The sequence below is a fragment of the Pseudochaenichthys georgianus genome, chromosome 2 (genome assembly GCF_902827115.2).
Source record: "Pseudochaenichthys georgianus chromosome 2, fPseGeo1.2, whole genome shotgun sequence".
NCBI classification, from domain to species: Eukaryota; Metazoa; Chordata; class Actinopteri; order Perciformes; family Channichthyidae; genus Pseudochaenichthys; species Pseudochaenichthys georgianus.
Window position 1 is genome coordinate 4,962,303 of NC_047504.1, and position 12,820 is coordinate 4,975,122.

At 40.8% G+C, this 12,820-nt stretch overlaps 1 protein-coding gene across 3 annotated transcripts in view; it reads left to right on the plus strand.

Moving 5' to 3' along the window:
- The first annotated feature begins 463 nt into the window (after positions 1-463).
- LOC117458301 (ATP-binding cassette sub-family C member 4-like) overlaps positions 464-12,820 on the plus strand; it is a 39,082-nt gene continuing 26,725 nt past the window's right edge. For all 3 annotated transcript variants that reach the window (XM_034098687.2, XM_034098696.2, XM_034098705.2), the window contains exon 1: positions 464-631. In XM_034098687.2, the coding sequence (XP_033954578.1) occupies positions 558-631 (74 nt within the window). In that variant the 5' untranslated portion in view covers positions 464-557. The remainder of the gene's footprint in view (positions 632-12,820) is intronic.

A 12,820-nucleotide genomic window follows, 5' to 3' on the forward strand; every position in this document is an offset into this window, starting at 1 on the left:
TATTATAATTTATTTTTCTAGTAAAGGGATTGCACAATTGTATTATGTATTTATTTTTTGACGACACAGACTTATGGAGCATTATTTTATTATCACTGTTCTAGCAAAGGAATGCACACATTCATATTGATGTATTTTAATAAATGTTAACTTGACTATTTGTGTTGGGGGGGCCCGACTTTTTTTTCTCCAAAGGGGAGGCCTGACAGAAAAAGTTTGAGAACCACTGCTATAGCCTAACTAAATATCCACTATTATAACACATTTTCTGTAGTTTCCACGCACAAAACGCTACATCCCAAAGTGTGAGAAAACACTTTCATTTGCACCCTCATTTGCACTTTGTGTGGTGGAGTTGATCTAATTTAGATACTTCTAACAGCACTTGATGACGCCCGGCCTCGAGCACACGTATTGGCTGAGTCTCAACGAGACGTGAATAAAGAGCGCGTGGATGGTGGGGAGCGTCTTGTGGTGTGCGAGGACCCTCCAGCGTGCGTCTCTATCGAGGCGGAGTCTCAGCCGGAGCCAAGCACCAGAACTGATGCCAAATAATCATGGAGATTAATAAAAAAAACGAAACCGACAACCCGCTGTCCTCTGCCAGCTGTTTATCAAAACTCTTCCTGTGGTAAGCTATTGTTATCTCTCGTCATTATCCAAACGTGTTTTCATTGCATGTTGTTTCCTGTTCAAAAGCACTTGTTATTTGTACCTGAAGACTTTGTACCTGAAGACTTGTATTGGAGAATCACGACTTAAAGAATACAAAAAACGGATTGTTCTTTTCCCACCGAGACACCATCGAGGAAGCTGACATTTGAACATATTGTCCCAAGTTTTATTTTCACTTGCAACTCATTCAAAGTCATTTTAGGAATGTTATTCCACTTGTTACACATTGTTATTCTAGCACAAAGTTAAACGATAAGCTAAATAATGATTTCCTATTGAATTTTACATTTTTCTTCACATAAATAAAATGAATCTATTTAGACTACATAGAACGCCTCACGTATAACACTGTTGCTTTAAGCTGTTTACATGTGTGCTTCGGCAGCACATTGAGGTGACCTCGATTTAAAATGTATTTAATCTCTTATATTGATGTATTGCTTGATGCTTTCCCCTCGTGCACCAGATCACCATGACTCTCAGTGTTTTGCTTCAGATTCCTGAATAGATTAACTTCCTGTCCTGGTCAGTAGCCGGACATTGGCTGAGCGGGCAGACACAGACAGGAGCGCTCGTTTAGTGACTTGATGCTGCACTCTTAGTTTTTGCAGCCAAGCAGTTCTCCGGACAAAGTAAAAATACTTATTCCAACATTGCCCTAAGGTAAATTGAAAGAAGGCTGAAAGAAGCAATACCTTAACAAAAAAAACATTAGAACATAACTGTATTTCCTCCCTCATAATAACATTTCTGTGCCTCAGACAAAATGTTCCCGACCCTCGCCTACCCACCGCAGGGACATGGCTGCAAAGAGTTAATTCGTTGTCTGTAAAATGCGAAATCCTGGGATTCCGTTTAGCACAGTTGCTGTTTAACTGACATAATTCAGGTTTCTTCAATAATCTGGCGTTGAGTCAAAAACAAGGAATCTATTACTGTATAAAGCAGACTGGGGTCATAGGGAAATCAGTTAGGATTTTACAGCCATTACAATCCAATTGCAGAGCAGCTTTCAAATGAGTTGATGTAATTTCTGGATTGTCAGACACTGACATTAAAGTATCCAAAGGATAACATGTTGAAACAAAATCAAAATACTTATTCCAACATTGCCCTAAGGCAGGGTGGCCAACTCTCACGCATCTGGCGTGTGCCACACGCTTTCACTCTCAATCTCACGCTCTCACGCTGCCCAAACTATTCTCACGTCAAAAACAAGATGAACCGGCAATCGTTTTTGGTTAGTTATTTACAATGTTGAGTTGGCAGCTGCTCAAGCTGTCGATCCGCTCCCTCCCCGCCCGCACCACTCTTAAAGGTGAGATGTCATGCTTTTCCGGTTAGTACCCGTCCCCTTGTGTGTTATGAAGGTTTGTATGCATGTAAACGGTGTGCAGAGTCAAAACCCTCAAAGTACACCATGTAGCGAGTACAACTCTAATACAGAAAATACCTATAACGGCCCCTACACACGGCGGCGTGCGTTGGCGGTGGGCGTGTCTTGAGCTTGGGGAATCAACGCGAGCAGCCCGACCAACAACCAACCACATGAATGTCCCGCCCCGGACATACAAAGCAAAGCATTCATGCTACATCCATGCTGGCTAAATATACTGTCTATGCTTGCTAGCTGTCCATTCAAACAAAATACACTGGATATAAACTCCCCAAACAAGCGAAAACCTACCAGTTTCCCCCACTGTCTTTGCCACCTCCCCCCATGCCTGGCTCCTCCGGTTTGTATCCCTGTATGTTCCCTACCGCCACGATCATTTTCTCCTCCTTTTGTTGACATATGGGAAATAACTGCGGTCTGGCTCTCCCAACATACACCCGGTTTGATTGGCTACTGCTTGTACTGTCAGATTTACATACGAGGGATTTGATTGGCTGACGCCTCCGTCGAGGCGGCAAAAGTAGAACATTGCTCTACTTTTGCAGCGAGCACCTCGAGAGAAGCTACGCTTTGCTCCCGCAATGCAGTTCGGCGAATCGTGACGTCACCCCATTCAAAGTGAATGGGCAGAAGCGTTGAAGCGGCAACGCACGCCGCCGTGTGTAGGGGCCGTAACACAGAAAATACCTCCCCAAAACGCCTCGTTGGAGATACGTCACTGTCCATTTGATTCTTCCATGGACATCATGATGTCATGTCGTCCCCGTAACGAAATGGACCAATCCGTGGAGACGTTACATTACGTCCGCGGAGCCGTTACGTTAAGCCCCCGCTGATTGGTCCAAATTGACCAATCCACGGACTTCCTCACACACTCAGTGCATGCAGCTCTGCTGATCTCTCCTCCCTGGCTGCAGGCTGATAACAGATAGTTGGGATCGCGGCGAAATTCTCTCTGCAGACCCATTCTCACAGCGTTTATCAACCTTTTTCTTTCTCAATATCAAGCCACACTTATTGTTTTTACTTCGGCTGTGACTTTGTGTGTGCTCAGGGTGAGTTTGGCTGTGTTTAGCTGTGTATCGCAAAACAAGGAAATCACACCTCCACGGAGTTTAGCGCGATTCACAACGTCCCGACTGGTCCCGACCAATCGGAGCACACTGGGCTCACAGGGAGGGGGAGGGGGGGGGGGCAAGAGCTGCAACGAGCCGTTTAGTGGAGAGTGAATACTGCTGAATACACATACTTTACAGAGATGCTATGCGAAACCTACGGAGCCCAAAGGGACATGAAAAAAAAAAGAAAAAAACAGAGGGAGAAAAAAAAAAGTCAGGATAACGGGTTAGTATCTCGTGCGCACGTGGGGAAATGACATTTCCCCACGTAAACATAACAGTCTGCAATGACATGGTTGTCTCGTGTTCCACTTCCTCCTTGGTGCATCGGTAACTTTCTCAAAAAAAAATAAAGTCAGGATAACGGATTCGTTTCTCGTGCGCACGAGATACTAACCCGTTATCCTGACTTTTTTTTTTCTCCCTCCGGTTTTTTTTTTTTTCATGTCCCTTTAGGGGCTCCGTAGAAACCAATGTGAGTTTGGAAAATTGCACAGTATAAATCTATTCTAGTAGACCACAACAATCAGTGGTGTAGTGGGCGTTGGATGCGGGCGTACGCCGTACCCCCACTTATTTGGAGCATGATCTTTTTTGTAATAGTCTAATAAATATAAAATCATTATAAAGTCTTATCAGTTGCAAGTGTGCATTTGTTGTAATAATAACAAAAACATAATACATTTCACAGTAATTATAATAAAAACGATTTCCTTAAAGAATTATGATTAGTCATCACGCTCGTGACCCCGCGGCGAGCTGGGGGTGTGTCAGTCATAGACATATAAAGAGTAGACGCCGCATCGACCGCTGCTGCCTATTGGCGCTGACGAGCCGTGGGGCCGCCATCTTGGACCGGTCACCCGCTCCACTCAGTGTAATCTGTCTGGCAGGCGCAATGAAGTGTCAGCGCATTTTATCAATCATAACTCGCTGAATACAAAACTGATTTTCACGGGGGGGGGGTTTCTGCAAACGTCATATATGTAGGCATGATACCGGACACATGATTCGGCGTATTTTAATATTCATAGTAGGCTTAACAGCAATAGAATATTCTGGTATTTGATAGCCTATGTTATGTATGATAGGTATTTTGCAAAAGACACGATATATAATATATACACACACACACATCAAAAAACACTAATGGTCTATATATGATAGAGAAGCAGATTGTGTAGGCCTATACTCAGCTATTTTAATAAGTTGAAAAATGAAGAAACAATAATACATTATACATAGACAGAAGTTATATATCAGTAAAAATTAATATCTATGTCATAAAAAATGAAAATGTACTTCTACATCTATATAAAAAATGTAAATGTTCAAGTTAAACACAAGAACATGACACCACCCCGCCCAAATCATATTTACACAAAGTTGCTCATGACACCCGAATGCCCCGTGCATGCGGCTCCTCCAAAGCATGACTGAGAACCTCTTTCTCATATCTTTGTCTTTGGGAAACCATCAAAATAAAAACGGGAGATTTGAGAGTCAACACAAAAACATTTTAAGAAGGAGGTCAAGCTTATTTTCTTCCTTCTTCTTCCTAGATAGATTAGATTAGATTTTAGATTTAGATTAGGACTCTTTGTGTTTCAGGTGACAAAGACTTCGTCAGGTAATATGCAATGGGAGCCTTCCAATGTCCGTGTAGGCCAACCACCATGAACACAAGAGCCTCAGTAGCAGCATCGGTCTCATTGTTTCCATCACCCATGTCTACAAAAGCAGACATTGACTGGTTATGTGGATTATATTGCACATGTTTTCTGATGGCCATGTCATCCAACATGAGTGAAACACATCCATATTTAGCCTGGTCGTCCTGGCATCTTCTCTCCAGCATATCCAGCATCATCTTGTTCAGGCCAGGCTTGCCATCCACCGAACACAGCCACCTGTAAAAAAATTGAGAAGTAGCTATTTAACGTACTTGCAACCGTAATTTCCAAAAATGAAATTGAACAACATTAAGACTACCTTTTTGTTGTAGTCTCTCTGAGGTATTTGTATGCCTTTGGACCATGTAGATGGAGTGTGAGGGCACATTCTCTGTGGTCCTTGGAGTACTCATGGCCCTGCTTTGCCTTCAAGTCTATTTGAAGATCTGAAATTGTATGAGAAAAAATTAATAAGTCCCCTTCATATAATAACAAAGGAGTTTAATAAAGAGTGTAAGAGTAAGATGTACATGAATCTCAAAGTGCTACTTTCATCTTCCCTGAGTAGAAATCAAGCCTCTTTGAGTTCTTCATTAATGAGGTTCTTTTCCCTCAAATCCCCCAAAAGAGTCCTCACTGTGGTCTCTGCCCTCTTTTCTCTAGCCATGGCATTCTTCCTCTCTCGCTCTCCACTCTCCACTCTTGCTAAAGCTTCATTGAGTCTGGCCTTAAGAGCAGTAGGAGAAGCAGGCGAGACATAGCTATGATCCCAGTAGAAAGAGGGATGAACATGGTTTGAGTGATGTTTCACTTCACACACATCACTTTGACACAACTAGAGTATGGCCCACATTCTTTCTTATAGTCATCACCTGTCAAAGCCACTGCCAGCATCATGCGTGTGTGTGTGTGTGTGTGTGTGTGTGTGTGTGTGTGTGTGTGTGTGTGTGTGTGTGTGTGAGTGTGAGTGTGCCAGGAATGCATGTTCAACATGTCTTCAATTGTGTGTGTATGTGTTTATTTGTGAGTGTGTTTAATATGAGTGGCAGCAAACAAGAGAGATTTGACTTTGTCTAGGACCATTATGATATGATGTTGAAAATAGAAATACTCACATCATTAGGCTGAGGTTGTGAGTGTGAGGTTGAAGCTTCTGGGTCGTCCTGAGGGGCCACAGACAGGCTCTCTTCAGCTTTTCTGGAAGTAGACGTAGTCCTGCCCTTTTCCGGCTAAAATGAAAAAGCAGAATACACACACACACACACACACACACACACACACACACACACACACACACACACACACACACACACACACACACACACACACACACACACACACACACACACACACACACACACACACACACACACACACACACACACACACACACACACACACACACACACACACACACACACACACACACACACACACACACACACACACACACACACACACACACACACACACACACACACACACACACACACACACACACACACACACGTTATTGATAATATTTACATTTATGAATGCTAATAACCGTATGATGATACACCTACTCTTTGGAGGTGAACCGAGAAGCTGAAGATGGAGGGAATAACACCATCTCTGAGTCGGACAATCTGTCCTGTCAAACTCGTCCTGCTTACAATGCTCACTGCAAATCACGGATGACTCGCTTGCAGTGAACCCTTCCCTCCTCAAAGCAACTTCCCACTTCTTTCTCATATCTTTGTCTTTGGGAAACCTTCAAAATAAAAACGGGAGATTTGAGAGTCAACACAAAAACATTTTAAGAAGGAGGTCAAGCTTATTTTCTTCCTTCTTCTTCCTAGATAGATTAGATTAGATTTTACTTTATTCATCCCACAACGGGGAAATTCACTTGTTACAGCAGCGATTTATAAAGTCTCAGTTGGCCATGAACATAATGTTTGCTGGCTACGATTTCGCTGGCGGACATCAATACAGTACAATAATATTCTATTTACAAAATACAACCAATTATAATGTTGAATCTTACTTGTGAAAAGTAATCCCCCGACCCCTGTTCGCAATCCCCCGCCGATTTGCACAGCAATATGCTGCACAGTGCTCTGGCATCTTGAAACCTCTGCTGTCTATGGGTAGAATGTCTGTAGGATGACCGGTCCAAGATGGCGGCCGTATTTCTTGCGCCCCAGCAGCCAATGCGGCGTCTACTCTTTATATGTCTATGGTGTCAGTGACACACCCACGGCCAGTTTACCGCCCGCCGATTTTGCGGCAGCTCTTTCCCTCAAGAACGCTAACGAAAAATCTCTATAGTGGCAGGCAAACATTTTTTACTTGACTTCTTTTCTAAAAAGAATATAATTCACAAGAAGAAAGAGGCTAGCAGCACCGAAGCTACAAGTGAAGCTGCTACTAGTAGGCTACTACAGTACATCATCAGAAGAGCCGCCTAAAGACGTGGATAATGCTAGCTAACGTGCACGTTAGCTGCGCTAGCAACGTTCCCCTGGCTAGCTCAAGCTCACCTTTCCCACAGAGGTATGGACGGAGGAGATGTGGCGGAGAAAACAAGAGGCATACCCGTGGATAGACTGCAAAGCTGGGAAACTGGGCTGCAAAGTTTGTTCATCCATTTCGGATTTATCAGTCTTCAAAACGCAAGGTGTGTGTGTGTGCAACACGTTCTCACTCTCATCCCGTCACATATTGACGGACGGTCAGGGCCCCTCCCCGTCGCTATATTACGTACAGGGTACCCCTTTCCCGTCATTTTCTACGGGCAGGGCGTCCCATAGACCTTCATTGCGGACACAGCGGACCCCTTGCCCGTCAGGCTTCTACGGGCAGGGCGTCCCATGGACCTTCATAATGCCTATTTTAAGGTTCATTTGGCCATTAAAATGCGTTTTGATCTCATTTTATGCGAGTAATGAGTTTTTATTTCGGATTATTTGTGCAGTACATGTACATGATGTTTAGTTTGCTAGTTATGACGAAGATTACTTCATGAATGTGTACACATTCATGGTTGCTAAGGTGGTTGCTATGGACGCTGCAACAGCTCCCAGACCACGTGATCAACAACAATGGCTGGCCTTCGTGTTATTCTCGGTGGAAAAATGCCTATTTTAAGGTTAATTTGGCCGTTAAAATGCGTTTTGATGTCATTGTATGCGAGTAATGAGTTTTTATTTCTGGTTAGTTGTGCAGTACATGTACATGATGTTTAGTTTGCTAGTTATGACGAAGATTACCTTACGTCTGTGAGGATAATACATGGTGCTCAGAGCCTCGTATTTTTTAAATCTTTTTTTCCTTCTAATTTGTTATTCTTTTCAAAATAACACACTGTTATTTACTCACCAATAACATACAATTATTTTATTTATTGGTTTAATTCCATAATCTCGGTCTTTTTTGGTGTTCGTCAGGAACTGAATTTCAAAATAAAAATAACCGGAAACAGACGTAGGCCTATAAGGGACAGTTCGAGCATCATTGCGATTGTCAAAATGTTTGAGTTTAAGATGGCCGAAGACACTACACTACCCAGAATCCCCAGCTATCGTTGAGGACTACAGTCCCCGTGATTACTCTTCTAGGTCTGGGATTGGATGTTGGAGTGGCAGTGCGCCAAGGTTACAGCGTCAAACAGCTGTGTGAAATGGAACGAAACCACGCCAGACTATCCAAAACTGGAATCGACCGCCCCCCCAGAACTACACACTACACTATTGTGTTTCGCAAAATGTTCTATGGGACGTCTCTACTGAACTTTTTCGTTTTCCCACAATTAGAAGTTGCCAGTATTAAACACATTGGTGTTATCAAATGTAAAACATATAATTAATAAATGGATAAAAATCGCTGTCCATAATGCGCAGCATCAATATATAGCATTAATATACCCACAAGAAAGCTCATTGATACTTTGTAATTCTACTCTACTACAATTCAGAGGTTAACCTGGTATTTTTACTCCACTGCATTTATTTGAGTTACTTTGCAGATTCTGTTTAATGATGTGAAATATAAACAACCCTTAAATCAGACTATAGTTACACCTGAGTAAAATTCATATAAGGTGATTGTCAAGTGCCAACAATCAGGAGAGATATTTGATACTTGTGCTTCAGAAGACTAAACATGTATCTGCAATTGACATTAATGGAAACGAGTAATAAAGTATATTAATTACTCGTTATTCTCTACTAATAGTTAATTAAAGACTATATATTATGGCTATTTTTCACATCCCTTTCAAGATTTCAAGATTTTAAAGGTGTATTGACATATCATTTACACAACTTACGGTGTAGTTATGAAATGAATGAAAAACTTGGGTCACAGGTCCCTCAACAGTGCAGTACAAGACATCTATCAATATGTGTGTACCTCCACCATTAAACTGTCATATTTTGCACATTTCTTATTCTATCTACATACATAAGAGTATAATCCATATGTATAATATCAGTTAAAATAAGTGCTTCAACATAGTTAACATTGCAGGAAAGCAATATATTAGACGTTAAGTACTTTTTTATCTGTAGATATATACCCCCAACGTTTTTTTCTTATTTAAAAGAAGACCGTAATCTGTTATTTAATGTTTAAATAAAGGTTAATTCGTTTTTCTGTTTTGCACCTCCTCCTATTAATATCTTTGTACATCCTGCACTAAACTGTTTTATTGAAGAGATCACTTATAGTATCTTCTTGATTTTTTATATTCTATATTTCTATCACAGACCTTCTACTTTCCCCCTATGAAAGTATATGTACTCTTAATATTTTTTTAATCAAATATAACACATAAAACCAATAATTCAATAACGTGCTTTAACCACTAGTCACACAAGGTACACACAGACACTTATGTACAACATCTGAAGATGTGTAGTTTTATTCATGCTTTCACATAATTTTACAGCATATTGCTATACTATTTCAGAATCAGTATTTACATTCTTACATTCAAAATGCAATCCAATTCAAATCAGTAATATCTTTAAAAACTACAGTCCTTTTTTATCAGCTGTGCACCGTTATGGTGTAAATATAACCTATCTATGAATTACATCAAATGTAAAAGTCAGCCGAATTAGTGTTGATACTGCAAAGAGACGTATTGTGTGAAGAGAAATTGAGAAGTTTTTTAATTGTTGATATATCCACGTCAAGTATTCAGTTTCGGCGGCATTTCTTCAGTTTTTCCATAGGTCTTATCATCAGGGCGCTATAAATAAAGAACTACGGCAGATCTGTAATATTTAATGCAGCCGAACCGTGTATTACAATGCCGTTATGTGATGACTTTCAAAGAGAAAAGCAAGAGCACTCGGAATTAAGTATTATTTTAGTCTTTTCAAATGTTTTCCGGATTTCATATAATATAAACACCAAATCCCAGCATGCATTGCGGCTAAAACATCCAATCACCGTAGCTGAGAATCTTGGGTAATCGCTCGAAATGCCCACGTCTGTTTCCGGTTATTTTTATTTTTAAATTCAGTTCCTGACGAACGCCAAAAAAGACCGAGATTATGGAATTAAACCAATAAATAAAAGCAAGGATAATTGTATGTTATTGGTGAGTAAATAACAGTGTGTTATTTTGAAAAGAATAACAAATTAGAAGGAAAAAAAGATTTTAAAAATACGAGGCTCTGAGCCCCATGCATTTTCCTCACAGGCGTAAGGTAATCTTCGTCATAACTAGCAAACTAAACATCATGTACATGTACTGCACAAATAATCAGAAATAAAAACTCATTACTCGCATACAATGACATCAAAACGCATTTTAATGGCCAAATGAACCATAAAATAGGCATTTTTCCACCGAGAATAACACGAAGGACAGCCATTGTTGTTGATCACGTGGTCTGGGAGCTGTTGCAGCGTCCATAGCAACCACCTTAGCAACCATGAATGTGTACACATTCATGAAGTAATCTTCGTCATAACTAGCAAACTAAACATCATGTGCATGTACTGCACAAATAATCAGAAATAAAAAAACTCATTACTCGTATAAAATGACATCAAAACGCATTTTAATGGCCAAATGAACCTTAAAATAGGCATTATGAAGGTCTATGGGACGCCCTTCCCGTAGAAGCCTGACGGTCAAGGGGTACCCTGTACGTAATATAGCGACGGGGAGGGGCCCTGACCGTCCGTCAATATGTGATGGGAGTGTGTGTGTGTGTGTGTGTGTGTGTGTGTGTGTGTGTGTGTGTGTGTGTGTGTGTGTGTGTGTGTGTGTGTGTGTGTGTGTGTGTGTGTGTGTGTGTGTGTGTGTGTGTGTGTGTGTCAGGCACACGCTGTCTGCTTGTTTGCAATGTAGGCTAGGCCTAATCAGAATAATTTCCAGTCCAGATTCAATGTTTGCATTAGTAGGCTATATATATTTTTCGTTTTGTTTATTTAATAAGTTAATTTCAGGACAACTTTGGGAATTGTTTGTTATGAGTTTTAAATATATTTTGAAAGTGGAGATAGAGAGAGAGAAAAGCAGCGCTGTCTGCTTAGTTGCAATACTGTAGCTAATTGCAATTTAGGCCTATACATTGTTTATGTAACGTATGTGCCAGTGTGTCCATGGTTTTGAGTCTGTGTGTGTGTTGAGCACAGCGCAGTCTGCTTTTTGCAGTACAGTAGCTAAAGTAGGACTAAGCATACCGGTAGTTTCTGTGGACCTGTCTGCCCGTTTTGTGAGTGCACTGCGCGCGTGCGCACTTGTGTGGCATTGTTTGGGATGACCTAATTTAAAATAGCGTCCCCCCAGTAAAAAAATCCCCACTACACCACTGACAACAATGGAATTATGATCAGTGGAAATGGCCATGACATGTGACCTTTAACAACGTTAACAGACAGCAGAGCAGTGGGAGCCGGTTGGTCAATCCCTGACCCGTATTGCGCATGGGCAGATCTGAGATCCAGTAGAAATGATAACAAAGTTAAAGTCTGCTGCTTATTGTTCTACTAGGCCAAAATAGAGTCAAAGACTATTTGAGTGAGAGTGTGTTAATTAATATATTTGGCAGTTTGGAGTAAGTCTGTAGATTTGTTTGTGTGCGTGTGTTTCATGTATAGGCCTCTCACGATAATTAATTTTGTTGGATACATTTTCCCGGAAATTATTGCGATAAACGATAATATTGTCGGCACCGTTGTTTGACCATTTTAGACCACTGACGATAATGATAATAATAATTGAAGTACATCCTTTCAAACTGCTAGTCACATCCTCATGTAAATGGCAATTTATCGAGTTCATTTTTATTTATCGTGCGATAAGTCAATGAATTGCTTATCGCGACAGGCACACAATAAAACAGTGTGTTTGACTTTCATTAGTGAATGAAACTTTGTGCCCTTTATACTCTGTGTCCAATATTGTGTATCTATGTATATATATATATATATATCCTATATATATGCTAAGGTCCCGCTACTGACACGATAGCAGTCATTTAGTGCGCATATGTATATGTGTAATTAAACCCATGATATCAAAATCTCACTCCAGCCAGGTACCCAAAGTTGGCAACCCTGCTAAGGTGTTAGTAGACAAAAAAGGCTCAAAGAACCAAATACCTTAAAAAAACAAACATAACATTAAAAAAAAACGGTATTTCCTCCCTCATAACATTTCTGTGCCTCAGACAGATTTTTAGACAGAAATGGTCTTCATGCACATTATTCTAACCTGCACACAACAATTCTGAGATATTTTGTTAAGCGTTTACGAAAAATGAAATGCTTATTCTTAAATAAGCGCCAAGGAAAAGTCTGTGTGATATGCATTGAAAGCCTAATAGATTAATGTATGTAAAGCTAATCAGATCTGACCCATCTATTAGAAACACACTTGCTGTCAAAGGCAGTGGCGATCCGTGTCTATCACAACTGGACCTTCTGTAGACACACGCCCTCCAACGTAACAC